The 27,985-nt window shown below is 38.4% G+C and overlaps 7 protein-coding genes across 25 annotated transcripts; 1 reads left to right on the forward strand and 6 right to left on the reverse strand.

The window, feature by feature from the left end:
* On the reverse strand, positions 1-2,688 carry LOC111006497 (Zinc finger C-x8-C-x5-C-x3-H type family protein). Of its 3 annotated transcripts, none has more exons than XM_022278476.2 (3): positions 2,576-2,688; positions 1,451-2,028; positions 1-551 (listed from the first exon to the last, which is right to left on the reverse strand). In XM_022278476.2, the coding sequence occupies exons 2-3, from the start codon at positions 1,991-1,993 to the stop codon at positions 234-236; spliced, it is 861 nt and encodes a 286-aa protein (XP_022134168.1). In that variant the 5' UTR covers positions 1,994-2,028; positions 2,576-2,688; the 3' UTR covers positions 1-233. The 3 variants fall into 3 exon arrangements, with proteins under 3 accessions (XP_022134168.1, XP_022134167.1, XP_022134166.1); XM_022278475.2 differs by having other exon boundaries at positions 2,566-2,677; XM_022278474.2 differs by lacking the exon at positions 2,576-2,688 and having other exon boundaries at positions 1,451-2,554.
* A 2,137-nt stretch (positions 2,689-4,825) lies between these two features.
* On the reverse strand, positions 4,826-8,751 carry LOC111006260 (putative lipid phosphate phosphatase 3, chloroplastic). Of its 12 annotated transcripts, none has more exons than XM_022278074.2 (10): positions 8,601-8,750; positions 8,411-8,517; positions 7,330-7,431; positions 6,321-6,545; positions 6,152-6,239; positions 5,966-6,075; positions 5,783-5,873; positions 5,484-5,672; positions 5,339-5,398; positions 4,826-5,262 (listed from the first exon to the last, which is right to left on the reverse strand). In XM_022278074.2, the coding sequence occupies exons 1-10, from the start codon at positions 8,746-8,748 to the stop codon at positions 5,048-5,050; spliced, it is 1,335 nt and encodes a 444-aa protein (XP_022133766.2). In that variant the 5' UTR covers positions 8,749-8,750; the 3' UTR covers positions 4,826-5,047. The 12 variants fall into 12 exon arrangements, with proteins under 12 accessions (XP_022133766.2, XP_087978446.1, XP_022133771.1 ...); XM_088122320.1 differs by lacking the exon at positions 8,601-8,750 and adding an exon at positions 8,260-8,281 and having other exon boundaries at positions 6,321-6,540; positions 8,411-8,534; XM_022278079.2 differs by lacking the exon at positions 8,601-8,750 and adding an exon at positions 8,260-8,281 and having other exon boundaries at positions 7,330-7,451; positions 8,411-8,534.
* A 3,861-nt stretch (positions 8,752-12,612) lies between these two features.
* LOC111006259 (Octicosapeptide/Phox/Bem1p family protein) lies at positions 12,613-17,252 on the reverse strand. 3 transcript variants are annotated; one of them, XM_022278071.2, is made up of 3 exons: positions 16,398-17,252; positions 15,179-15,968; positions 13,968-14,109 (listed from the first exon to the last, which is right to left on the reverse strand). In XM_022278071.2, the coding sequence occupies exons 1-2, from the start codon at positions 17,105-17,107 to the stop codon at positions 15,203-15,205; spliced, it is 1,476 nt and encodes a 491-aa protein (XP_022133763.1). In that variant the 5' UTR covers positions 17,108-17,252; the 3' UTR covers positions 13,968-14,109; positions 15,179-15,202. The 3 variants fall into 3 exon arrangements, with proteins under 3 accessions (XP_087978442.1, XP_022133763.1, XP_022133765.1); XM_022278073.2 differs by lacking the exon at positions 13,968-14,109 and adding an exon at positions 14,880-14,951; XM_088122316.1 differs by lacking the exon at positions 16,398-17,252 and having other exon boundaries at positions 12,613-14,109; positions 15,179-15,319.
* Positions 17,253-18,034: 782 nt separating this feature from the next.
* LOC111006043 (uncharacterized) lies at positions 18,035-20,051 on the forward strand. 3 transcript variants are annotated; one of them, XM_022277783.2, is made up of 4 exons: positions 18,035-18,192; positions 18,296-18,486; positions 19,198-19,333; positions 19,410-20,051. In XM_022277783.2, exons 2-4 carry the CDS (start codon positions 18,326-18,328, stop codon positions 19,464-19,466), a joined length of 354 nt encoding a protein of 117 aa, XP_022133475.1. In that variant the 5' UTR covers positions 18,035-18,192; positions 18,296-18,325; the 3' UTR covers positions 19,467-20,051. The 3 variants fall into 3 exon arrangements, 2 of the variants coding, with proteins under 2 accessions (XP_022133475.1, XP_022133474.1); XR_015790077.1 differs by having other exon boundaries at positions 18,042-18,486; positions 19,410-19,690; positions 19,924-20,051; XM_022277782.2 differs by having other exon boundaries at positions 18,042-18,486.
* LOC111006042 (uncharacterized) lies at positions 19,269-21,498 on the reverse strand. Of its 2 annotated transcripts, XM_022277780.2 has the most exons (7): positions 21,181-21,498; positions 20,816-20,979; positions 20,629-20,731; positions 20,361-20,477; positions 20,097-20,267; positions 19,740-19,863; positions 19,269-19,657 (listed from the first exon to the last, which is right to left on the reverse strand). In XM_022277780.2, the coding sequence occupies exons 1-7, from the start codon at positions 21,439-21,441 to the stop codon at positions 19,521-19,523; spliced, it is 1,077 nt and encodes a 358-aa protein (XP_022133472.1). In that variant the 5' UTR covers positions 21,442-21,498; the 3' UTR covers positions 19,269-19,520. The 2 variants fall into 2 exon arrangements, with proteins under 2 accessions (XP_022133472.1, XP_022133471.1); XM_022277779.2 differs by having other exon boundaries at positions 20,097-20,477.
* A 153-nt stretch (positions 21,499-21,651) lies between these two features.
* On the reverse strand, positions 21,652-25,370 carry LOC111006040 (receptor protein kinase-like protein ZAR1). Its single transcript, XM_022277777.2, has 3 exons — positions 25,244-25,370; positions 22,804-24,812; positions 21,652-22,499 (listed from the first exon to the last, which is right to left on the reverse strand). Exons 2-3 carry the CDS (start codon positions 24,092-24,094, stop codon positions 21,850-21,852), a joined length of 1,941 nt encoding a protein of 646 aa, XP_022133469.1. The 5' UTR covers positions 24,095-24,812; positions 25,244-25,370; the 3' UTR covers positions 21,652-21,849.
* On the reverse strand, positions 25,089-27,822 carry PMI2 (PLASTID MOVEMENT IMPAIRED protein (DUF827)). Its single transcript, XM_022277778.2, has 3 exons — positions 27,668-27,822; positions 27,274-27,411; positions 25,089-27,151 (listed from the first exon to the last, which is right to left on the reverse strand). The coding sequence occupies exons 1-3, from the start codon at positions 27,689-27,691 to the stop codon at positions 25,376-25,378; spliced, it is 1,938 nt and encodes a 645-aa protein (XP_022133470.1). The 5' UTR covers positions 27,692-27,822; the 3' UTR covers positions 25,089-25,375.
* Positions 27,823-27,985: the final 163 nt, after the last annotated feature.

The following is a 27,985-nucleotide window of genomic DNA, read 5'->3' on the forward strand; positions in this document are numbered from 1 at the left end:
CTTTGATATATAATTCTCTTTTCTTATTCAAGTACAAAGAGAAAACAACATTATTAAATCACATATAAATCAAAATAATAATAATAATGATAATAATAACAACAACAGATATATATAAGGCCCATTATTATATACACTACACAAAACCAAACCAAATAACTTTTTCCCTCTTATTTATTTCTTCTAATATTTTGAGTATATCTTTTTCTTCATCTTCTTCTTCCTCCTCCTCCTCATCTCTCCCGGTGGTTGAGAGAGTGACGAAAATGGCACCGGTGACCGTAAGGACACGTGTCACCGGCGAGTACCATCCTGCACATCTGTGTCTTGTAGCGTGGGTGTCTGATGACCGGCCGGAGCTCTTCGACACCATGAGCGAACCGGCAATGGTCGCCGTAAGGGCACCCGCCGGTCTCTCGCCATTTGTTGCAGAGCTCTGTCTTCGCCATCCCCTGGTTGTACAACTCCAACTCCATCGCTGCCGCCGCCGCCTCCTCCTCCTCTCTCTTCCCACTCCCTCCGCCGCCACTCGCCGGAGCGCACACCCGACGCTGCCCACAACCAAATTATTATGTCCACTTTTCTTATAACCAATATTTTAATTAAATTTTGTTTGCCGTATATCCCATGGCCGTCAAAATATCATTGATTGTATATACACCAAAAAGTTTTAACAAAATACTCTCGAGCATAATTAATGGTAATAATACAGCTAGAGGAACACTTTAGTTTGGATGTTTCGGTGAATTTAATCCTAAGTTTCAAATTAAACTATTTATGTTTTAACATTGTTTAATTATACTATTTTCAATACTCAATATTAAAATTGACTAATGAGAAATTTATGTAATATAATACTAAGAAAGAAGGAGAAGGAAAACATTGAAACTTATGCGAATTTGGAAGGAATTATAAATTTTCCTCCTTTTTCCTAATTCTTTTTCTAGATATATTTACTAATTTACTCACTGAATTTTAAAACTAATCAATAAAAAAAAAAGTGTAATTGAAAAATGTTAAATATATAAGGGATTCAGTGGAAGAAAATACCAAAAACGTTACTAAAACAAATATTTAACCTAACATTAAATTTTAAATGGTTTAAAAGTCTGAAATGCGAATTTATTAATGCCTTTTTCTACTTCTTCTGTGAATTTTTTACTTTTATGTTTTCTTCAGGAATGTCTATCATTTTAGTAATATTTTCATTGATAAATTCATAAAATTGAGATATATACATACATCCATCTTTTATTTTAGTTCAACTAATAAATATTTTATCCATTTCTTCGTTAATTCTTAATTTTTAATTAACATAAACATGGATATAGAAGCTACTAGAATTTTGTTATTTTTAAGGGCTAAAAATAAAACTACTTTTATCAATTAAATGGGAAGGGAACATAAAAGAACGAATTCAAAGACGTTGAGGAAAATTAATCAAACCTACCGATTGGATGTTGAGTAGTGGAGCGGTGGCCGGAGTTGCAGACCGGACGGAGATGCTGTTCGGAAGAGCGATTACACGGCGGCGATTCCTGATCATCCCCTCGAACTGGTTGTTGTTGTTCCGTATCACACTCGTCGGACTGATTATATCGTCGACGCCGATCTTCGAGGAAACAAGCTTCACCAGCTCCGCGTTCGCCGATCGGATTTGGGCGTTCTCTCGCCGGAGATAATCCGCCTCCTTACTCACCTCGCGGAGGCGCCGGAGGCACAGATCGTGCTGTTCCCACAGCTCTCGGCTCTCCAGAACAAGCCCGGCCTCAAAAAGGAGCTCGTCGGTGTGGCTGTGGCTGTGGTCGTCGTCGTCCACGGCGGAGGAGCACGGCGACGGCGTGAACGAAAGAGAGCTCGGAAGCGACAATGTTGATAATGGCGGGAAAATCGAGTGGTACATTGAAGCAAAATGCACGCCGAAATTCTCGAATTCCGGTGGAGTTGCGGGAAGACTCGACGGCAACGGCGGCGACATGTCCTCCTCCTCCATTGGAACCCAGGCTGAGAAGAAGTTTTCAAACACAACTGCCATTTTACACCAAACTACGTAAAATTACGAATCTCCCCGGCCGTTTGATTTCAATTTAGTCGTTCTTATAATATATATTATTTACTAGCCAATGCCAATTTGGGTTCTACATAATTTTAAAATCTTCAATTCATTTCTATGATTGAATTAACATTTCTTTACATACCACTTAAAAATAATATACTTAATTTTTTTTTTCTTATTTTATTCAGCCCGAAATTTTAATATAGTTAACACGTCAACCAGATAGGAAATATCAACAACATCAATATACGATTTTGGTGGAAAACCAGGAAATAGGAATTTATAATAATCAAAATTAGTTCAATAACCCGGATCAGATCAGGCATGTGGATTAGTTGAATTCAACACATTCATTATTAATAAACAAAGATATATATATATAAAGTGAGTAGATTAAAATTAAGTAATTCATTGAATGATGGATTTGGGATGCTTTTGAAAGAAGAGAATGACAAATTTAAATGATTTGAACCCTCAGAAGCGTAAACAGAAAGAAAAACGGTCCTTACAAAATCTCACCCCTACGAAGCCGGAGAAGAAGCCTTCAGCAGCAGCTACAGACCAAACAACTTAATTAATAGATAAACCCTAACTGAAGAATGGCCATGCTTTATAGCTAACCATTACACACGTGTGTGAGTGTGAGTGTGTGTGTGTATATAATATATATATATATATATATATATATATAGGTATATGCATATGAAGTTTGTTAAGAGGAAGTTGTTATGGAAAAGGGTAAGTTTTTGGCGTGGCGTTGAAGCATGTGAGAAGGTGGGAGTTGTTTTGTTAATCACTCAATTAAAATTATTATTCCTTCCATTGTTCTGTGTGATCGGACATTTCTTTTGTTGGTTCGACATCACGTGATCAAAATTAGTGCACTAATTTTTTTGGAGAGAAATGGAGAAATAATAAAAATAATTATCTGTGGAAAAGTTTTTTTTTTTTTTTTTTTTGTGGGTTTGATATGGGGTTTTTGTTGATTAAGCAAATGATATGAATGATTGGGGTGTTGGTTTCAATTTCTAAATCTGAAAATGGGATTAGGTTTAAGAGAGAGGAGGTTGGGAAATGGTTTGCTTATTTGTCACAACTTTAACTAACCTTGGGATGGCCCTCATCTCCTCCAACTCTCAATTTTTTATTTTCTAAAAATTACCAACCCCTTCCCTTTCTTTGTATTATATAATTTTATTCTAAAAAACTAAACTTAATTTATATAAACCTTTCTTATTAGGCTGATTTAAGCGCCGGTTCAACTCACTAAGACACATGCATTTGATTAAAATATGGGAGATTCAAATCTCTATCTTCACATATTATTGAAATGAAAAACAAAATAATAGACCTAATGGACTACCCTTTTTTCTTATCGCAAATTAAACTTTTGAAAAAAAATATATTCTTTGGTCTCTTGGACGTTAAAAAGGCTAAATTATAAATTTGGTCCATAGACTTTCAAAGTTATTTGTAGTCCATGTATTTTTAATTTTTTTTTTAATAATATAGTTGCATCCCTTTCATTTTTCATACTTTAAAAGGTTTGAATGCATAGCTGTTCCAATTATTAACCTCCAGTAATTGGTATATACCTCCAACTAGTAGGTTATGAGTTCGAATCCCCTCTCCAACATGTTGTACTAGAAAAAAAGTTTTAAGGTTGGGTTCGATCTCCTATCCCACACATTGTATTAAATAAATAAAAAAAAATTTATAATATTAGAGCAAACATTAATATTAGAGACTTCTTTATTTGATCATGAATACCTACCTACAACTTTGATTGATTTCAGTTTTGGGTTCGAAAAAGTTATTAGTCGCAGATTAGTGCGCTTGAAGAACCTATTGGAAACTTCTTTTAGTAACATTCCAATTATGTTATTAGAAATTAGAAACTTAAAATTTTAGGGAGAAATGGTGAGATGGATTGGAATTGGGAAGGGATAAGATATGTGAAGGAAAAACAAAAACCCACTTTACGATTGCAATAGCCAACATCAATCTTTCTTCTCTTCATCTTGTCTCTTACCATGAACGCCGATTCCAGTTCGCCATGGAACTGGAAGGGAATTTCAAACAATTTTCAGAGGAAGGACCAAAACAAATTCTCTCTCCCCAACATTTTCGACGCCAATCGCCGGAAGCCCAACGAACCAATACTAGTCTTAGAGGCCGGCGGAGGAGCGGGGGTAGGCTGCGGCGTCGGGCTTGGTTTCGGTCTGGTCGGCGCCGGCGGGATTGGCCTCGGCGGCAACCTTCACCTGGTCTTCGGGCTCGGTCTCGGCTGCGGCGTCGGGCTAGGGCTTGGAATCGGCCAAGGGATTGGCTACGGCTTTAGCTTCGAATCTTTACATTCTTATTTCTCGGATGATAACTCTGATTCCAAACATAGGCCTCTCATTCAGGTTTGAAATTCTTGGCCGATTCTTTACAATTGTATTTGTTGCAATGGAAAAGGATTTAATGTTTTCTAAATTTGTAGGCTCTGTAGAATACTTCTAAAGATTCTTATTGGTTAAATTTACCTGCTAAATCATTTCAATTTAGTCTCTATTGTTTGATTACATCCGTCCCACAAGCTGTACATATCAAGAACACTATCATATTGAATATATGCATGTTGACAATCAGCTGGGATAGTAGTTTAATGTATTAATGTTTAATATCGAGTAGAATAATAGAAGAAAACTAACCATTTTTATAATTGCGTAAAAAAAAGTAGTTTAGGGACCATTTGATTTTTAATCAATTCGGTAGTCAATTCAATTACCTAAAAAAAAAAGGATCAGTTTAGCATTAGCTTGGTCAAAAATCGAGCCAAAACGACCCGTTTACAGCATTAAGGCGAACCATAGCATAAAATTAAACCAAAGAAAAAGCTTCTGTACAAAAGAACCATACCATATAATATTATAATTAGCCTATGAATCAAAAACAAACCAATGTTAGTAGAGTATAGAGCCTCCAAAGCAACATATTGTCAAGCAGTTACTTCCTCTCAGTTTCAGTTTCCTCCATCGTTGAACGAGAATTAGTATCAGTGGACAGTCCTATAAATCTGCCGTTGCTTCGTCGGTCATCCTCGTCGTTCTCAGTCTGCCTTTCAACGTCCTGTTCATTGCGCACATTTGCAGCATTCGCTGGCTGGGGCGGTGGATTAGCAAGCGACTCCAACACCCTGAAGTATGCATATGGTCCCCAGCCTACAAGCCAGAATCATATGAATCCTTAGTATCAAAGTTCTGTTTTCGACAAAGAAAGAATGGATAATAACTGTACCTTGAGAGTGGTATGGAGGTGGAAAGAACTGCAAGTAGCAGAAGGTAGACACTACAAGCCCTGCAAAAGTAGAGCTCTTTATAACCATTGATTTGTTATGTACAAGATGCGATCGCAAAGAGGCAACGAAGGAAAATTCACATACCGAGCAGACCTCCGGCAAACACATCCTGCCAATGGTGCCAGTAATCGTCCACCCGAGAAACGCCCACGAGAGCTGCAAAAAGCAAGGGAAGGAAAACAATGCAGAGTTTTGCAATGTGGCCCCGCTGGTCGAATACTTGTATTTTTCCAGACAAGTACAATGATAGGAAACCGAGACCAGCAAATGACCCTACATCAGGTCGAAGATTTGCAAAAAGGTTAGATACCACATCCCGATATTAAAAATCATGTTGCCATTGTATCTTGCTAGGGATGCTTAAGTTGAGTTTTGCAGCTTACATGAAGTATGCCCACTCGGAAAGCTCTTATGCCCTTCCTTGATAACACTGGCATCACCATGACATATAACATCGCCTAATGCATCATAAACCTAAGAGACAAGGAAATCAATATTTAACACCAAGCCAAGCAAGTTATATCTAAACAGAAGAAAAATGCCAAATCTCGTTTTAAGAAACATACGTCTTTCCCATCAGGAAAACAACGCCAAAAGAAGTTCGGTCGAGGTCGTCCAACCGCAACTTTTATTGCATCGGTAATGACTCCTGTTATTAAGAGGGAGTAAAGGAGGCCTACAGGATATTCCAATTCACATCAGCCATCAACCAGTTGCATATAAGTATCACTAAATTTGATGAAGTATCTCACCTAGTATGGCATGATGAAGATCATAGACGTCCCTTCTACGCCAATATATGAACAGAAAGATTACTATTGGTAGCAGCCCTGCGTAAATCTAAAAGAAAAAATTATACATTCACATTAGTTTCCATTCTAGCTTATATCAAAAAGTTTTCATAGACACAAGCAAACTTACGGGTACAGCCCAAATAGGAACAGTATTTTCTTTAAAGGGAAATCTGAGATCGGTCATCATGTCCTTCCCAACAAAGCGATAAAATGGATGGATCGTATTTAGGATGATCTCAGTCAGCACAAGAAGAAGAACTATACACCAATCATGCATGTGTATCCTTGCGACAGCGACTCCATGAGATCTTAGAGTGTGAGAACCAAGCTGCACTTCTCTCATTCTGCTGTCCTGCGCAAGAACAAACAAACACGGATAATGATGAAACTAGAACGAAAAATTCATGTTGTAAAATGTTAGAAAGTTCATATAGGACCTTGTCTGAAAACAGCAAAGAATAACAAATTTATCCTTCCTATTATCTAACTCTTCCTAAAAGTTATGTACTATAGAACTATTAGGATCATCCCTTCTCGAGCGAAAAGCAGACCGAATATAGTACAAGAAAAGATGGAGTGTTACAACACAGTTTGATCTCAAAACTCAAGGATACAACAAATTATAGATGAACGTCCTATAGCAGGTGCAGAGCGAAGAAGGAAATAGAGGGCAACCCCCTCGGTTCATCTTAGATTAAGAAAATTATATAAACACATAACGGTTTCGAAGTTCTCTCTAGTTTTCCCCCCCTAAAACTAGGAATGCCCAAGTCATCAGCTTGCCGAACCGACCCCATGGCGTGATCAACATAGAACGTTGTAAATAACACAACTTCAATGGAAAAAGAAGAAACTAAGAATAATGATTTAAAATTCTGTAGTCCCTCTACAGTCATAAATTATCCCAAAAAAAGGTGTACAATAGACTTTTCATGAATAAGAAAAGCTATACAAGAGAGCCAGGGAGGAAATGAGGAATTTACCTCAAATAAAAGGAGAATACAAGGGCAAAAGATAGGAGAAAGGCTACTTCATGCAAAGAAACAAAAGAAAAAAGGAGCCCAGAATCGGACTTTACAAGGCTAGAGAAAAGGCTATGCTCATTCATTAGAAAAACAAAGCATAAAAAATGATACCTTTTGATCCTCTTGATTCTGGTGATCTATCAATGGGAAATTAATGGGTAGAAGGCAATCGCTAGTTACGGAAGAAAGCTGTGGCCCCGTTTGAGATACAACCTAAATAACCCGAAGAAAACCTTCAGGGGAAAAGTATATGTAAGAACTCCAAAATACCTACTTCAACTCAAGGATGAAAATTTTATCTTCAAACATTTGCCTAGAGAGATCTTAAGAAGTCTCTAAAAAGAGAAAAGTTATTCAAAGTGGCTGCCTTGTAATAACCATTGGATTCGAGTTTAAAATTTGTTTTCTCCTAATAACCATTCGATACATATTTGAAATATCGTTTTTAAATTCTCTCGTATATCCAACAGTATTAAGTCAACCAACAACATTGTTTCGCCCAAATAATTTCTCGCCGTACATTAACAATGCCTCTCCCCGAACGATTATACTTGTTCGTACAGTTATCCAGCAGAAAGAAAAGCTAAACCAGTACAAAGGCATCTGCGAAATGAATGGGATTATGAAAACAAGATTCTGCAGCCCCCTACAGTTCTTTCAGACGTTTATTCAAACAGTAGCTCTCCTTGTGAACAAAACCCATTTTTCCCAAAACCATTCAAGAAAAGATCACCCAAGCTATGTCCAAAAAAGAGCAAATTTTATTGCCAACTCTAATCAATTGGAGAACTCATAATTGAAAAGCCTGGTTAACAAAATAACTACCGAGCAGTTTTCATTGAAAAGAAAAGAAATGAAAAAATATGAAACTTCGATAGATCCATGATCCGTCTCTACAATCTGAAACTAACACTTCAAATTGACCTTACGCAGGCACATGAAAACAGCCAAATAACGGGCCAATCATTCACAGAGTTCAAGCAATTTGAATTTCCTTTTGCAATTGCAACTGGGAAACCAGATTAGAAGAAACCCACTAACCTGAAAGGCGACGCCGAAAATCCTAAAACAAGAAAGAGATCCAACATTCCTCCAAGGCATTATTACATCAACAACCAAAAGCAGGGGAAAAAAGCCAAAATGAGAGAGCTCTGTTAGAAGATCATACAAAGCAGAGCAAAGATATGTATACCAGGGGAAGAAGCCTCGTCTTATGAGGGTCAAAGGCCTCGAAAAATATCCAGAAGATTAAAAAAAACGACGAAGAAAGCCGCTGGCCCCTCGAAAGACGACAACCCGCTGAAAAGTAAACGACGAAGTGAATATGCAAAATATTCCGAAAAGCCAAATAAATAAAAATGTGGGTTGCAGCAAAAACTGACACCGGCGTCTCAAAAGTTTTTGATATTTCTGTGCAGGGTTGGATCTGGTGGGGAGGGGGAGAGATTTTGTGGCATTTTTCTGGCCTGTCTCCTCCTCCCAGTAACTAATACCGAAACTGCTCCAAGTTTTTGATGGGACATACAGCATTCCTGCAATTATTATTGTGGAGACAGCCACCATGTGGCAAACTGTGATTGGGTCAGTGGATTTTTCCCCCTTTTTTTGGTATTACTTTTCAATGAGCAACTTTGGAAACAGAAATGAAGGATGAAAAAAGTAGTCTTTTTTGAAACCCAATTTCCATCTCTGCCCACATTTCTCCCTCTCCGATGGAGGCCCTCAAATGTAGGTAACTGTATTACTTTACTTGCTGGCAATGAAATTAAACCTTGGAATCCAGTGGTGGCGGTGAATGAAATGGAAAGAACAATGAGCTGAGAATATTAACCACTATGAATTTTAGGATTATGAATATACCCAGTGTTGATTAAAAGAAAAAAAAAAAATTAGTGCGACCGCATGGTGAGAATTCAAATTTCAAACTCACGACATTTTGAATATGGGTAAAAAATGTGCAAAATTTTGGACTAATAGAAAATGTGTAATCAGTAGACATACAAATTCACACGTTGAGCTTGCATAATTTAACTATATAATATTATGTTACTTATGAAATATATATCATTTTATCACGTATTTATCTGAACAATCCAAACATATATTATATTAGAAATTTAAAAATGGAGGACATATTAAATAACAGCCTATTTAACAAAATTATTCAAAGTCTTTTTTCCTTTGGGGAGGATTAACTCAGGACCTGAGATATATGCTTTTTTTTTTATAACTTATTTGAGTCCTTGGTAAAGCAAAAAAGAAAAATCATTGATTACATGTCGGGGAAGAAGAATCCCAATTTCCAGTCCTCCATTCCCATTTCTACTCTCTGCCATGGAAAAAGTTCCAGCGGGCGTAATCGAAGTCATCTCCACTTTCTTACACCTTCCCCATCCAAAATCAGTCTCGTAAACTCCAAATCTCGGCGAACCGGCCGCCACTATGGTTCGAGAAACCGGCATTTCCTTCCTCCACCGCGCCCGCAACTCGTCCACCCTTTCAGCAGCTCTGCTCTCCTCCGCGGTCACCTCTGCAATTGCATCACTGATCTTGTTCGGAATGATTCACATGGCGTTTTCTTCCTCAAATTCTCTCGCTTCCATTAACCCATACCCACACACTCCGTTCCCGAAATAATTCGGCCCCGCCGGAGCCCCCGCGCGCAGCCGCCAATCCACTGGGAAGATCAATCCGATCTTACTTTTCGGTTCTAATCGCTCCGCCTTGATCCGGCAGATTGAGACGTGGGCCGGCATTAGCGCAAACGTCGTAAGATGGCGCCGCGTAGATGAATTTGAATTCGTCGCTTTTCTCCTCAGATTCTCCACGCCGGATCTGGTGACGTGAAACGTGCCGGTGACCAAGTCGTCGGAGATGGCCACTTTTGGGGTAAGTCTCAACTTTCTGCTGCCCGTGCCCGACGACAACGTCAACATTCCAAGTAACTTCTGGTACAGCGTTTGCCATCCGGATCTTACTTTCACTAACTACACTTTTAGCTTAGCTCACGAGTTAGACTTTGTAATTCAGAGTTTACAATGTTTGATATGTTTTGGTCATTATAAATATAGGCTCCTCATTTTCTTTATTTCTTTCGTTTTCCATTTTATTTCTTACCTTGTCTACTTTTTACTGTTATTATTCTTTTTTTTTTAGCTTGTATTTACTACACTCTAGTTTTACCTTGCAATACACAGAAAAGGAGAGAATTCTCCCTCCACATGAATAATAATTATCATAAGTTACAGATTCATTAAACCCACTGTCCATCTATCTGTAAGCTCATGTTTTTTAATACTAACTTTTACAAATCACAAATCCACCCGATTATACCAACCTAAAATTCTATGACATTTTTTTTCCCTGCATAATCCAAATTCAAATGTCTCACCTCCAACCTTTATAAACCTTATCTCAACTCACAACCTCCTGTGATAAAGCTTTACAAACTTTATCTCAACTCACCTCGACATATCATATTCAAAAAACAAAACAAAACAAAAAATTATCTCAAAAAAGAAAAGAAAAAGAATTTCATAAACCTGGGACATAAAATCATTCTTTTTTAGTGATTATCTGTCATTAACACAACATGCTATTGTTTCTATTAGAGATCTAAAAACGAGAAACAGCGACATAAAACAGGACTGTTGGATCTCCGTGTTTTTGGATTAATTAAGGGTAAATTTAAAGGATAAGTGCATAACTAGTCCATTTGAGTTTCAAATTATAAAAATGACTTAATTAACTATCGAGAGTTTACACTATTATCTAAATATCGGCCTATAATTGAGGGAATCCATTAAAAAATTATCAATTTATCATTTGAAATATAAGTTTAATAAAAACATAAACGCAAAATCCAGAAATTGAAAAATATATTTATATTTGGCTTCATTCAAATCCCTTAAATTTTGCCTCTATATTTTCCCCTAAAATCTTGACTCCCAATTTCCAATTCGACCTCCTCCCTTCAAGGGACGATGACAAATGCTTTCCAATGACAATTGATGTATTTCTCGCCGACGGTTTCTAAACATGTGCACAATCAAAACAACAATCGACACTCAGAACATCTGCCAACGTCGCCGCCGTTAAAAACCTCTAAGGTACAAATCTAGCAAGGGATGTCACTGAAGCAAGGGAGTCACACTGTCGTGGAGGAATGTCGTCATTGCTACTATTCGAATATGGGAACACATCACCAGCTGCTGCATATAGTCATTTGTGGCGGTTTGTGCTGTCAAGGGTTTGTCGTTGCTTGGGGTGTTGTCGGAAAAAGAGGGAGTTGGGGGTGGCTACTTTCAAAAGAGAGAAAAAAACTTTCAAATAAGAAAATAGATGACGCCACTCTGGAGAAAACTGTTATACCGGTATATATTATTATATAACATATTGGAGGTATATTTATCATAAAAAAATATACATATATTATATAACCTTCTAATTTAGTATATATAACATTCTAATTTAATATATAACAATAAATAGTATATATTATATAACTTTTCGAAGATTATACCTTTATCATATTGTATATTGAAATATTAAAATGAAAAATAATGTATTATAAAATGATCATTTGAATATATAATATAATCTTAGATATTTTATAATCTTTCAAAGGCATACATGTTTATTATACCATTGAAAAGGGTGAGGTACCAAAAAAATGACTGAAAAAATTATGAAGAAGAAGAAAATTAAAACATAGAAATAATATTTTGGAGATGTATATGTTTATCCTCGAATAAAACATCTAAATATATAGATATACATAATCTCATTGATGGGAAAAAATTGGGGGAAATGGAATGGAGCCCACGTGAGAATTAATTTAAAATTTTTGAATTATTAAAAAAGAGAAAAGAAGAATTTTGTTATAATTAGACAGATACATAGAATCTTATTGATAAGAGAAAATTGGTAGAATGGAATGGAGCCCACGTGAGAATTAATATAAAAATTTTGAATGGAATGCAGTGGAATCCAAATTTGAAAGCTTTTGAAATCTAATCAAATCTAATTATTAAAATAAAATATAAATTACATCAAATTAATTCTAGGACAAATTTGAAATAAACAAAAAAAAAAAATTCAAATCTCGAAATCTAAATATGAAAAGAAAATCTATATTATAATTTCTAATATGACCATCAAAAATGTCAGCGGTAATTCACAAAATTCTAATATGTAGATGGGTATAAGTTTCTTCATGAAATCATTTTTGTTACTATCAAAATTACTTTCCTTTCCATTCATCATAAATTAAAAAAAAAAATGATTTTAGAAAAACTAAATTCATTTGTAAAATAATTTTGAAAATTGAATTGTATTCCAATCATTCTACGAAATTTATACCGTACCATATAATCACTTTTAGGGATCATAAACTCACACAAACTCATGAATTCATCTGAACAATCCAAACATATACTTTTACAAATCACAAACTCAAATTTGTAAGTATTCATTTCATTTCAACAATCCAAAGATAGATTAGAAGCGGAGGACATATTAGCCTAATTAACCAAATCATTCGAGTCCTTGGTAAAACAAAGAAGAAAAATCATTGATTGCATGTTGGGGAAGAAGAATCCCAATTTCCAGTCCTCCATTCCCATTTCTACTCTCCACCATCGAAAGAGTTCCGTCCGGCGTAATCGAACTCATCTCCACTCTCTTACACCTTCCCCACCCGAAATCAGTCTCGTAAACTCCAAATCTCGGCGATCCGGCCGCCATTATTGTTCGACAAAACGGCATTTCCTTCATCAACCGCGCCGCTAACTCTACCACCATTTCATCAGCTCTGTTCTTCTCCTCCGTCACCTCTGCAATTGCGTCACTGATCTTGCTTTGAATGATTTCCATTGCGTTCTCTTCCTCAAACTCTCTCGCTTCCGTTAAAAACCCATACCCACACACTCCGTTCCCGAAATAATTCGGCCCCACCGGAGCCCCCGCGCGCAGCCGCCAATCCACGGGGAAGAACAATCCGACCTTACTTTTCGGTTCTAATCGCTCCGCTTTGATCCGGCAGATTGAGACATGGGCCAATGCTAGCACAAACGTCGTAAGATGGCGCCGCGTAGATGAATTCGAATTCGTCGCTTTTCTCCTCAGATTCTCCACGCCGGATCTGGTGACGTGAAACGTGCCGGTGACCAAGTCGTCGGAGATGGCCACTTTTGGGGTAAGTCTCAACTTTCTGCTGCCCGTGCTCGTCGGCGACAAGAATATTCCAAGAAACTTCTCGTAGGCTGTTTGCCATCCGGATCCAACTGGGTCCCTAATGGCCGTCCGGTCGAAATCCGGAGTCAGCTCCGGCGGCAGAGACGAGAGACAGAGTTTACAAATGGAAGCCCATGATTTCAAGAACAGAGTCGACGTTTTCCCATCGACGACCACATGGTTAGTCACGATGCCGATTGAAAATCCACCGCTGCTCTTGGGGAACAAAGTGATCTGAAGGCGCATGGCCGGAAATACAGAATCGTCGGAGGAATAGAGCTGTGGGACGAGGAAATGAGAATCGGTGGCCTTCCGGACGTGGTCCGCGGAGAGACGGCTGAAATCGGCATCGGATTGGGCGATGGTGAGGGAAACGGCGTCGCCGGGCTTGTAAAGAATGATGGGTTCGGGGGACTGGTCTGGCCAAACTAGGTTTCCGGCGAGAGGGAGGAAATGGGAGAGTGCGAGAGAGAGGGAACGTTTGAGTTTGGGAAGAACTGAAGAGGAATCGAAGTGGTGATGGTAATAAAGAATGCGCTCGGTGGGAGAGCTTGCAAGGAAAAATAGATCGAAGAAGGTGAGAGGAAGAGAGAAATCAGCCGCCGGAGAAGAAGGACTGATTTTGCAGACTTCCAATATCTCCAATGGCGCCATTGCCTGAAAATGCAATCAATTCTGGAACCAATGAATAATTGATAAGGAATGATATGCTCTCATTTTCTTTGGGTTCAACTTTGGTAGTATCTATGAATAATCAATGAATCCCGACAAAAGATATTATCAATGGATATAAACTCCGCAACCGAATATAGCCCACATCTCGTACTAAAAAAAACATAAACTTTTGTAATAAAAAAAAACACGTGATTCACTACACTTTATTTGTCTTACCTTGTATGTTTTTTACTGTTACTATTTTTTTGAGCTTGTATTTATTACACTCTAATTTTACCTTGCAATACATAGAGAAGGACAGAATTCTCCCTCCACATGAATAATTACTTATCATACGTTACAGATTCATTAAACCCCCCATCTATCTGTAAACTCATGTTTTTTAATACTATCTTTTACAGATCACAAATCCACAACTTAAATTTCTACGACCTATTTTTTTCTTGCGTAATCCAAATTCAAATGGTATAGATTCAAACATCTCGACTCCAAGCTTTGTAAACCTTATCTCACAAAAGAAAAAAAACTTCGTAAACCTATGACATAAAATCAAGAAGGAAGAAACCAACTTGAATCACCAACCTAGGCCATCAAATCACTTCTTTTTAGAGATTATCCGTCTAAAAAATGAGAAACACCAAATAAAACATAAAATCACATCACCATCCTAGGGTAGAGAAAATGAGTTCAAACCACAGTAGTCACTTACCTAGAATTTAATGTCATATGAATTTACCTTGACAACCAAATTTAATAAGATCAGAAGATGCAAATTAGTCTGAACACACACTAAATATAGTCACTTCTTTTATGCATCCTTCACACTGAAAGAAGAAAAATTACACAAATATATAAATATATATATATATATAGATGATTTCTCCCCATTAACATATTGACCAAAGAAATAAGAAAACAATATGAAATGAAAAAAAGAGTAAGTAAAAGAACAAGAATTCGTCTTTACACCTATAAAACAAGTTCATTTTCAGAAAGGGTATGCATATAGTAAAAAAAAATCCCACAAAATTGGGTGATCAAAATCTCTTACTCTCTGTGATTTCAGGCTCCCAATTCATTGTTTGATTTTGATCATCTGTAGCTGAGCCATCGCATCTGACAGAAGGGTCGTCGAGGCATTAGCTTTACTTTGCAACTGGGAAGGAACCAGGGGTGGTGGAGGCTGAGATTTGTATATTTGAGTCCTTGCAAGATCATCGTCGTTGCATTCATTACGAATACGAGCAACTTCACCAGATAGAGCAACTGCAGCATCATTAGAAATGCTCACAGGTTGCTGCCGAACTTCATCAGCAGGCTCCAAAGCAACTGGATTTGCAAGAGGTGGTGTCGCTCCAAAATTCTGTGGGTGTGGCTCAGGAATCACCTCCTTGTAAGCTACTTGAGAAAGAGCAACAGGAGAAGCATCGGGAACCAAAGCGTGGCTCAAACTCCCAGTTGCAGCGTCACGCAAGCCCCACTGCATAGGTAGGTTGGAAGGGGTTGAAACCTGTGTCTGTCCAACAGGCAAAAAGTAGAGAGGATACATATGGTTCGGCATCGGCTGGTAATGGAGAAACTGAGGCTGCTGGGCTGGATAGTAAGAAGCCATTGGAAACATAGAAGGAAGGCAGCTTTCTACCGGAGTGCCTGCTTGAACAAACTGCAATGCCTGCGGCTGAAAAGAGTTTGGTCGGGGAGCTAGTGTATAGCCTGAAAAATCAATGGCGTTCTGGGGATGAATTCCAGCAGCGGGGTCATGAAAGTAACTCTCTGATATCACAGGGATAGACATAACCGCATTCTCAATTGAAGAACAAGAGCTGGTGGCGGCGATCTCGCTGTAAAGATTACAAGTTCTTTCAGCTATTAGAAATCTGCACTATCAGAGCTCAAGATACAAAGATAACTTAATGCTGTAATTCTGTATGATGTTAGGGGAAATAAAGGTTTAGAGTCCAAATCTAAAACCTATTTACTGGAAATATTCACGTCATTGCCAAATGTTAACTCTTTTCTTAGAATTAGAGTTTTGAAAGATGCAAGACACTCTAGAAAAACCCAATTCAAACCTCAATACAAATAACCAATTTAAACTCTCCATATACATTATACAGAAATGTCAGCTCATCCAATCCAATCCCTGTTACGTCCAAAAGAAAAAAGCATGTCACATCTAAAAGTATAAGAGATGTTTAGAGAGATTAAATTAAACTACGAGACACTATAATAAAACTTGTAAAACCATAAACATGAAGAACAAGAGGTACCTTGCGACAGCATTATCCAGCGAACTGAATGCAAAGTCTTCATTCAGAGGTTTAATGAGAGGCACGTTAGCCAAAGAAGCTGAAGAAGAAGATGATCCAAAAGAGGAACTGGTCTCCAGAACCATTGATTCCGCCAAGGAAACACCCCCAGTACCCAAATCTCCAACACCCTTTCCTTCATTCTCTCCAATCAGACCCTCCCCATCAAATCCCACCGAGCAATCGCGGCCCTTCTGCAGAATCTTGGCACTCTCAAGCGCATCGACTAACCAGGCCTCGGTCTTCGGGTGATGAATAACGTTTTGGGCCGTCGTGGGCTTCTCCGGCTCGGGAAAAAAGACGAAGAGCCGAATGCGAGAGGGAGCAGAAGCGGTGGAAATGGAGGAGGAGAGGCGGAGGTGCTCGCAGAGCATGAATTGGAGGTCGTCGTCGGAGGAGAGGGAGATTAAGGAGTCGAGGGCGGAGTGAGGGAGCTGATACTTGAGGGTGAAGGGAGGTGTAATGGCGAGGATGGTGAGGAGATGGGAGATGAAGGCGGAGAGGGTGTTGACTGCGGCTGGGTCGACGGAGATTATGCGGGTTTCGCCGCCCAAATAGCAGAGGGACTTGGTGCGCGGCCGTGGGGTTATCCGGCCGCCGTAGCTGCACATCAACCGGAGCTTGATCGAGGCGGCAGATTGTGGCGGTGACGGTGGCTGAGGTGGGTCCATTTGGGTTTGTGAGAGGGAAAGATCGGCGCTGGCTAGAGGGAGTGTACGCCAAAATAAAATACTCAGAAGACAGGGGACCGGAATGGAAGGGGAGCCTTTACCCTGATTTTAGATTTCTTTCTTCTTTTTCTTTTCGTTCGGTTTGCTTTGATTTTTCTTTTTCCCTTCCTTCTGTTTTCTCTGGGGATGTTTTGAAAATTGTTAACGTTAATTAATAATTATCATTCTAAATCGAAAAGGTTTTTGAGATGCAGCATAAAAATATTACAATATTGAGAAATGAGGTTAAAACATGAAGAATGAAAATAAAATGACTGAATAAATATGACCAATGATTACTATTTGAGGCATAAAAAGGAGCGTTAAATAACATATATAAGAGATAGTTAAAGTTATATGTTTGAAGGAATATTAGTTTTGAAATAAATAATAGTTTAATTTATCTTTATATATATATATATATATATATATATATATATATAATTTACCCTAAAGTGAATGAGAAAATTAAATATAAATTTATAAATTAAATTTCAAATTTAGTGCTTGGAGTTTTGTCTAATAAGTGTTTTCAATAAACAATTGGATTTTCAAGGGGTACTTGCAATTTCAGAAGTTCTAATAAATTTCTAAATTTTTAATTTTGTATCTAATAAAACTTTTCATTTATGTTTAATAAATTTTTACCTATGATATATTAGACATTTCAAAAATTTCGTACATTTATTAGACATAAAATAAAAAATTTATGACCATATAAAATTCAATTTTGTCTCTATTAATTTCGTGAATTTTAAAAACAATCCGTGCGGGGTCTATTAGACATAAATGGGAAGGTTCAAAGATTTATTTTGACTTTTCATGTACTTATTAGACGAATAATAAAAATTTTAGAGATTTATTAAATTTAAATCGAAAATTTAGGAAATTATAATTGAACAGTTTTGCGTTTTCCCTTATTTCGGGATCTCGCCCATCATAATTTTTCATGAATTTGCAGTCTCCGTCGCCGGTCTACTGGGAGGCTCATCTTTCGCTCAGCTCCATTGCCTCTTCTTGTTCTTCTGTCGGCCATTTTTGTCTATGTAAATTCGAGAATACGTTTTAGTGCCTGGTTTTGTTTATTTCCACAGCAAATCAAAGCCTAGCCTTTATATTTTATCGTCTTCCTTGTGCCGGCTAAGCCAGTGATGCAGTGAAAATTTTTGAAAGGGAGCCATGGCAGCAGCGTCGTTTAGGTGGATACTACAACTACACAGGGACGTCCCCAAAGCGGCAAGATTCTACTCAGAGGGCTTGGACTTCACTGTTAACGTCTGCACTCTCCGTTGGGCGGAGCTTCAGTCCGGGCCTCTCAAACTCGCTCTCATGCAAAACAAGTAACTACCCAATTTCTGGTTCTCCAATAATTGCTAAATTCAAGCATTTCATGTGTTCAATTCATCTGTTTATGCAGAAGAAAACGTGCCACAGTTAGACGCCTTGTTTGTGTTTGATGTTATGCCTGCAAGAAATTAAGAATGAAAAACGGTTAAATGCTCTTTGCATCTCTTTTGGTTTGAATGTGTTTGTATTCGTACAGAGGTTCATCGGGCCAATGGGTAACGAGTTTGCTATACAAAGGTGCCATTTTATATTAATTAGGCAAGCTTTTTTATTTTAGGGAAGAATGAATCGTGGAGATTTGGAGGAAGAAAAAAAAAACTTTATGTTGGTTTTATTGTTCTGGTGGATAGTTGAATTTTAAGACGAGAATAATGTAGTTTACTTGGTTTTCACGCGGGCACCGGATTGCTGGACATTTCATGAAAATTCTTGGTGTTTGTTATAAGTTTTGCTCGTGAAGTACTATTTATAAAATTGTTTCAATTCTGAATTGGCCGTGATCGTGAGGTATTGAGTCTTTAGATTGCGCATGAACCTGTTTTCTGCTTAATATGAGTTAGGAAAACAAGCAACAACTTGAGTTGTATATCACTCCAAACAAATTTTTCTCGCCCAGTTTGGCTTTAAAATGTGAGGCTTTAATTTCACATATTTAGATGCTTTAGCCTTGATTGGATGCTCTAGCTGCTAACTTAGTGTCACAGCGACCATATCGTGCAGCAGAAGGGATATTCTTCGCTGCTATCATTCACGGTGACAGATATTAACAGCACAGTGACCAAATTAATGGGATTGGGAGCTGAACTAGATGGTTCCATAAAGTATGAAATACACGGAAAGGTATAAACTCCCCTCCTCCTTCCTCTTGGATCGTAAATGATTAAAAAGGCTTTTAAAGTGTCATTACTTGCTTCAGGTTGCATCCATGAGATGTATTGATGGCCATATGCTGGGTCTTTATGAACCTGTATAAGAGCTCAGAATTAACTTTCCTGGGTACTAGTAACATATGGAGGCAGCAGTGTGCTTATGGTTTCTTCAACCCCACCAACGGCAAGGAGAAGACATGGGATATCACGTTTTTCTTCGGATTTCCTTGAATGATTGATAGAGTTTGTTCGTCCAGGTCAATTAGAGCAGTACACAATGTGTAAAGCGTAGGACCTGAAGACATCAATAAAAAAAAAGAGCTCAAATGTAGGTTTGATAGGACTAGGCAATTTGAATCATCTTTATATTTAATTACCTGTCATATAGATAGGATACTTCTTGTTATCCGTATCTCCAAGAATCGACAGGAATTCGCTTCTTGATCCTTTTGGCAGGACATCAGCTCGTCTTTGCCTGCTTGTAGAGTTTTCATCTTGTACCTGCGTTCCAAAACAATTCATTTTGACTTTAAAACCTTATCTTAAATGATCACTTGGCAGGTTTATCTTTGGCCTGCTATGTAGCAACTATTTCAAATTGCAATGTCATGGAAAAGGTGCGGAGGAGAAATTTTATTGCTAAAGAATGCAAGTTACTCATTTTCAATGAAAAGGCAGACCTTATATTACTACATGGTTTCATTGCTTTATATGTGGATTTTTCTGATTATTACCTGGTTAATCTGAAGATGGGTATACATATTTGCATGGAAAAATGGAGTAGCCCCAATTTCCTTGGCTGAAAATCTAAACCTTGATGCTGTTTCTACATTCACAATTCTTCTTGTCTGAACATCAATCAGATTATAACTGTGCCCGACGGATACTTCTGCTGAGCGAATTCTCTGCAAAGAGAATCCAATCCAATGTGTTATGTTTCGGAACTGCTCCGGTAAGCTAGAACAGCTATAATAGAAGACATTGTTGCATGGTCTTACAAGTATCGCATTTTCAAGGCTTATAGTTTCAAGGAGGTCCCGGGAGATAAAGTTCCGTCCGATTGCCCCAGCTGCAACCTCATCATTGGTCGGAGGCACTGAATTCAGGGTGAATGCCTAAAAGATTGGAAAGGTGTTATTTTTTAGCGTTCGGTATCAAAATAATTGGCCTACATTGAAAAAGATGTTATTTATCAGTTTTCAATATCTCAAGATCTATGTAGAGCTCTTTAAATTCCTTCAAATGGTGCTGGTATGAAAACTTTACCAGTCCATGGCCATTAAAACCAAAAGCGCAGCTCGGAAGCTCTCCTGCGTAGGTATAAGCAAGAAAAGATAGCCCATTTTGCAGTTTTGCTTTGACCAAATAGCTACAGAGGTGTACAAAAAGATGGAACTTGTTCAAGTCTGGTGAGCTTTTTGATAAAACTGGGAGTTCAATTTTGTGAACTTACGTGTGGCCAACCAGAGCAACGTTGGCATCTTCATTATGTGCTGCAATGGCCATGGAATCACTAACAACAAGAATATCAGAACAATCATCTGAACAATCAACAACTGAAGGCACTTCCTTCTGAAGAAAGGGAAGAATCTCCTTCCTGAAGTTGATTAGAATGATCTGCATATTGATTTTCAAGACATCACAGACAGAACAGAAAACCAGGTACTATTTCCACACTTGATCTTTTATCCTTTTTTAACTCCATTTTCTAAAATTAGCAAAAACAAAATATCTCACTTTATCCACTGGATGCTAGAGTTCTCACACCTCGACTTGCATTCGTCTCTCTGTCTTTAAATCTAGAGTTTGTATTATTACCTCAAGAATTGGCACACCACTTCCTTCTGCGATTCCGATGAGTTCATCCCAGTATCTGGGAAACTTGTTCTTGTTGTTATTGCAGAGAGCTTGGATAAGAGGCTGCGACTGTGGGGTCTGAGCAAAAGGAAGGAGCTGGTCGCGAAGAACGAGGTCATTGTCCAATCTGCTCTTTATTGTATCAGAGAACCTCTCGCCAATGGAGAACCCCATTTGGTATGCGGATTCACATGGGCCAACTTCAAACATCTCCATCTCCATCTCCTTGCCCTCCGTAGCTATAGCTGCTTGATTTTTTTCCTTTTCTGTTTCTCTCTTTCTTTTTGCGAAGTTTGGTGCAATGAAGGACTAACTTATCTTCTTCCCTATCTACGCCCCGGCTTTATGGTTCTCTATCATAATTTATAGTGGCGTGATGATAAATGCTTAATTTGGATTATCGCAGAGTTGTCACATGAAATGGTATTCATGTCAAGCAAAGCGATAATTGCACCCCATAGAAATTCTCAACCTTTCATATATGTCCCAAAAACAATTGGGTTTAGTTTCTACAAAATTGTGCAGATACTTTCTAATACACTAGTTTAGAATAGAAACTCTCAATCTCTCAGCAGCGTAATCATCTCTGATTTGATAATATTCAAAGTTCACATTGAACTTTCAATTTCGTTAAGTTGCCAATTTTTCCAGACATTCAGAGACAGTTCTCATACAGGGTCTCTTCTCAGGGCTCTTGCGGGTGCAAGTAACAGCTATTGTAATGGCGGCTGCGGCTTCTTCCTTGTCCACATGCTCACCCAATGACGGATCTAAGATATCCAATCTGGGTTTTCCTTCGTCAATACCAAGTTGAATCCATTGAATCAGCTCCATTTCAGACGACCCAGCTTGAATCACCGGCAACTTTCCAGAGATAATTTCGAGTAAAATCACACCGAATGAGTAAACATCCCACTTCTGCGACGGTTTTGCGGTCTTCAAAGCTTCGGGAGCTTGATAATAGGACCCTATCGACACAGAGGAGCACATGGAGTTTGATCGGAACGGAGAGTTTTGCTGCCGCGGCGTGGCGGCCGCGGTTTGCTCCGACGGGGAGCCGGTGGAATCTCCGGCGGCATTAGCAAGTCGTCCGAGTCCGAAATCCGAGATGTAAGGTTCCATGTTGTTTCCGAGCAGAATGTTGGTGGGCTTCAAATCGCCATGGACGTATTTTCTTGGACTGAATTCGTGAAGGTGTGCCAATCCTTTTGCTATTCCTCTCATGATTTTCACACGATCGGGCCAAGAAAGTGGTCTGAAGTACGAAATTTCTGCTTTTCCTGGTTGGATATTGGAATGTGTTATTAGAAACATAAGCATTACTGAGGAATATTGGAAATTACACTCTCCAATTCACTCTAAATATGAGTTGAAGAATCCAGTTGGTTAAATTGTAAACAAGTTTGATGATGGCATGACAAGCCGATTGAATATGCATTTAGTTAATAAGCATGTCACATCATCATTTCATTGACAAGGTTAAGGAAAGAAATCAAATTATATAGAACTTTTTAATTTGTAATTTAACCCATCCTTGTTGATGTAAAATTGATCCGTTTGTTGAGAAGGGTTTTGAAAATTTACCATGAATTGCAGTGGCCAGGTCTCCCTGTGGTATGTACTCATGTATGAGCAGCTTCTCTTGAACAGACCAGCAGTAAGCTAAAAGGCCAACAATATTTGGATGTCTGACTTTCCCAATTGCTTCAACTTCAGTTTGGAACTCTTTAAACCTTTCATAAGCTCCATCTTCCAATCTTCTTACAGCCAGACTTAGCCCTTTCTCAAGAACCACTTTATACACAATCCCATTCCCATTCTTGCCTAGAAGATAAGCTGAGGCTTTCAGGAGTTGCTCGATATCAAAGTCGACATGCCGGTCCAATAGCACAAAGTTGTACTTCTCCATGTTTGCTGGTAGGGGCTCGACTTCATATTTTGCAAAGCAAGAAAACTCTGTTTTAAACATCAATGCCTCTCTGAAGTTACAGCCATCTGGATTTACACCCCCTTTAGGAGGATTAGTTCTCTTGCACCACAAAACTAGCAGGATAACCAGGCAGAAACCAACTATGATACTTGCAGAAAGTGCGAATATGGAGCAAGATTTTCCACCTTTCCCGTGTGATGGGCAATGGAACCAAGACTTGGAGTCGGGGTTCGACATTGGCACTACGGATGGACATGAAACGTTGAGGGGAAGTCCACATAGAAAGGTATTGCCTACATAAGCCGTTGGTCCAAGGTTCTGGAAAGCTTCTTGTGGTGGTATTGAGCCAGTGAGATTATTGTAACTGAGATCAATATAAAGGGTCGCAGGGAGGCTGCCTAGGCTCGGCGGGATTGGACCGGTAAAGACATTGTGAGACAAGTCGAGAGTACCTTTCAAGTTGGACAGGTTGCCAAAGTTCTGAGGGATCGAACCGTGGATCACATTGAAGGAAAGATTGAGATTCTGAAGAGATGTCAAGTGGGAACCAAACCCATCTGGAATGGAACCATTGAAGACATTTTGAGAGAGGTCTAAGCTTTGTAACTCTACCAGGTTGCAGAGCTCAGCCGGGAAGCTTCCAAAAAGCTCATTGTTTCGGAGGCTTAAATGGCGGAGTGACGCAAGTTTCCCAAGTGCAGGGTGGAGAGTACCAGAGAGTTTCTTGTCTGCAATACCGAGAGAGACAACTCTTTGTTCTGTGCAAGTGATTCCATTCCACGAACACGGTGTCGCATCAGAAGAGTTCCAGTTTCGGAGAAAGCCTTGAGCGTCGAAAGTCGAGTTTTTGAAGGAAAGTAGAGCCAATCCTTCTTCATTCAGAGAAGACACAAATGAAAAATGGTTGCTCACAATGAAAGCAAAGCAAATCTCCAGTAAAACCATATTGTTTTGTTGTTGTTACAATCTAAAAGAGTGTTTCCCTTCAAATAAGTACCAAAGTGGAAAGCCAGAAGTTTCCTAATCAGAATCAGGAACCAGTAAGTTTGACTGTTGGGAAAGAAAACAAGAAGGCTGCTGTGGTTTGTGAATGCTAAAGATGGTCCATTTGGAGTGATTTCAGCGTAATTGGAGGCGATTCTTGCTGGGCTGATTGTAGATCGAAATTTGCTGGAATTTTTAGGTTAAAATTTGTTTGTAGTGGAAGAAGTTGTAAGAAACAGACAAAGTTTGTTTTGTTTCCACCATTCGTGGAAACGTGTAAAGTTTTGAATGAAGATGAGTACGGCGGGATTGGAGAGGCTGCAATCCTGCAAGTCAAATGATGAATGGACATATTGCCTACATATGTTGGCCCTTTTTGAAATTTATCCCTTAACATATTAATAATTATCCCTTAACATATTAATCATTTTCAATTATACCCTTCTCTGAATCTTTATCAATAATTTGCCGGTTCACTACGTATTTGCCAACATAAACTTAGTTTTAGTTTTACCTATTGGCTATTGCCGTAGATTGTAATTTGCCAACATGAACTTAATTTTACCTATTGGCTATTGCCGTAGAAGTTGCAATCGATTGGAGCATGGGACGACGAAACTTACGGTGGAGGAGGTCGTCTAGGGCATTTGGCTGGAGGAAGCGCCAGCGAGTCAGAGATCTGCATGAAGATGTCGGACTTTCCATTCAACATGCTAGTTGTCATTGATGTGCTTTTTGTTTTTGTGCTTTTCTTTTTATTAAAAAAAAACAAAAACAAAAATAAAAATAAATTATCGATAGAATTAGCTTATCGATAATTGACACATGTCTAGGTCATAAGTTTGAATCTATTTATCTTCATTTTTGCACTAAAATAAATTTATCATCACCTTCAAGATACTAAATTAAAAATTTTTAAATCATGACTAAATTTAAAAATAAATAAATAAGCATAAAAGATTAAAACATGTATGTTTTAAATAATGACTAAAAAAAACTCTGTTTGGATCAAGAAACAGATTTCTGTGTATGATAATAAGTCATAAGAGAACAGGAAACTGCAGTCTGCAGTTAGTGTACAGAGCCATGAGGCTGCATAATGATAAATACCTCAAGGCAGAATTTGTTTTGATCTGGATTCTGGAATTTAGTTTTCTCCAATAAGCAGAATCAAAAGTTGATGGGACCCTGGAGCTTCTGATACAAACAATCTCATTCAGCAGAAAGATGCTTTCAGTCAATTCAAAGATTCAATTCGGCTTTCTTGCCATTGAAGAACTGGGCAAGATTTTTCACAACCTTCCTTCTCTTCTTCATTGAAAATGAGGTAGCTCCATTCATCATGTGAGGTGATGGTGAGGACGATATCCGGAACTTGAGTCGCCTTGATGGTGTCATGCTCCCATTTCTCCTAACGGATTTTTGACGATTTGCTGGTTGCAAGTTTTCAGCTTCTTCTTCGTTCTTCTCGCGCTTTTGTCTCCAGTTCTGCAACTCTCTCTCCACCATTCTTTTTGCAGAGAGTGATCTGTTTGCCCTGAATGCCAGTTTCTCTTCTTCCATTCTCATCGCGTTGATTTCCAGTTCGGCTAATTCATATTTCTTTATTGTTTCAACTTCACTTGCTTTAATGGCTTCAATCCAAGCTTGAGCAGCTGCAACCTTTTTGTCAGCAATTTCTTGAGCGGCAACCGCATGACCAGCTAAATACTCGTGTTCGAAACTAGAGATAGTGATAAAGGAGCTATTCTTGGTTGCAGTAGCTCTAGATCTCATTGTACTTTCAGTAAGTGCCTTCAATTTTGCGAGCGCCGAGGCCTCAGAAGACTTCACTGCTTCAAGCTCTCGCAAGGCATCTTGTAATCTTTCCTCATTCAAGTCGATTTCCGATTCGGTCTTTTGGATCTCTGCTTTGGTATATTTTATTTCTTCATCAGTAAGCTCCTTTTCTTTCTTTGCAGCCTCCGTTTCTTTCTTCATTTGATCTATAGCGAGTGACAGATTAGAAGCAATTGATTCAGCTTTCTCTTCAGCTGAAGATACAGCCTCCAATTTGGCTTTCGCTCTAAGCAGCTTAGAGTTCAGCTTTTGAACAATTGAATCGGTTCTTTCATCGGGTTTCTTCAGATTAGCAATTTCTTCCTTGACATTCTTCAGTTCCCTCCGTACGGCATCCATCGAAGTCATGACCTGAAATCCTTCATCTCGTATTGAGGCCAAATCTTTCTTTGCAGTCTTGAGTTCTTCTGTGATTGATTGCAACAAAAGCTCATCTTCTTCTACCTGAGGTTTATTTTCCAATTCTGTCATCATAACTTTTCTCTGAGCTTTCATGCCTAATTCCTTGACCAAGTTTAGTTCCCTCTGCAACACATTTACATCTGACATTGTGACACTCAATTTGTTTTCTAGCTCTTTTAAGCCTTCAACCTCTTGAGCAAGATCATTAATATGTTTCCTCTTGTTCTCAATTGCACGTAAGAATTCATTGGCTTCCATGCTTCTCTGGGCTTCAATCTCTTGAAACTCTTTCAAAGCCTCTATCTGGGCTAACTCAACTAGTACTTGTTCTTCATTTATTTCATCAATCTCCTTCCTTAGCTCTTCAATGGAACTTGACAAGGATTGAAATTTCGAAATGGCTTCTTCTTTCTCCTTCTCTGCCTGCAATTTCTCATCAAAAACAGAAGCCACATCAAGCTTGAGTTTGCTTAATTCTTGTTTTGCAAATTTCAATTCCTGCATCAGCTCTGCATACTCATGATTCTCACTGCTTGCAACAGCCACCCGCGGTTCTTGGACCCGTCCCGACTTCTTCAATGTTTCAAGTTCCCGCTTATGCGCCTGCACTGTGGCATTTGATTTCTCAAAAAGGGAAGAGAGCTTTTTCACTGTGCTTTTGGCGTTGAGGAGCTCAAGTTGAGCTTGGGCTTTCAAGGAATCTGCTGCATTTATACTCTCTTTAATATGCTCAATGTCTGTCTTTGCCTTTTGGAGCTCTCTTGCCTTGGAGGAATACTGCAATTGGATAAGAGAGATGTTTACCCTGACTTTCAACTTCTTTCCAGTAAAACTTTTCATGATGATACAGTACAGGCCAGTTAAAGCTAAACCTGTAAGCTCTTAAAAATGATGCATACCTCTGACTCTGAGGAGTCTTTGGGAAGTGATTTCTTCCATGAAATACCATCTACTTTTCCATCTCCATATTGGTTAATAGCTGCTCTGACTAATCCACCTCTGATTTTGCTCTCAAAATCTCTTCTCTCCATCTCCACCTATTCATCCTCAAGAAAGAAAACGTTAATTCCTGATTTTTCAATTCGAAATCGACTCCAAACACAAAATGAGCTTATTCCTTCAGATTAAACTAAGAAACTATAAAACAAATTCATCCAATCCTCGCTGATTCAAACCAAACACTTCAAAAACCGACAGGAAAATAAACTAAAACCCTCCTTCCATGCTCCGTCGTTGCTCTATTCAAACTAAAATGCCAATATGAAGTGGAGAATGCTACCAGAAATGGATTACCTGAAAGTTGGGAGCCAAGGCCATGGGGATTCTGCTTCTGCTGAGACTGGCGAATGCGTTTAAGTGGAGAACGCCATGGCCAAGAAGAACGAGAATGAAACAGATAACAGAGCGAGAAGCGAGGGAAAGGAAATATTTGCGAATAATAAATTATTATTATTTATTTTCTATTTATTATTAAAAAAAAAAGTACGTGGATGCAAAGGTTACAAACATGTGGCACATATTTTATTAGTTAGAAAACACTTTAATAAAAGTAAAATAAAAATAAAAAAATAAAAAACTTGGGAGTTCAATGAGGAGACATAAATTTTTGTA

Source organism: Momordica charantia (assembly GCF_013281855.1).
Source record: "Momordica charantia cultivar OHB3-1 chromosome 4 unlocalized genomic scaffold, Mcharantia_2.0 BLBB01000004.1, whole genome shotgun sequence".
Classification (NCBI taxonomy): domain Eukaryota; kingdom Viridiplantae; phylum Streptophyta; class Magnoliopsida; order Cucurbitales; family Cucurbitaceae; genus Momordica; species Momordica charantia.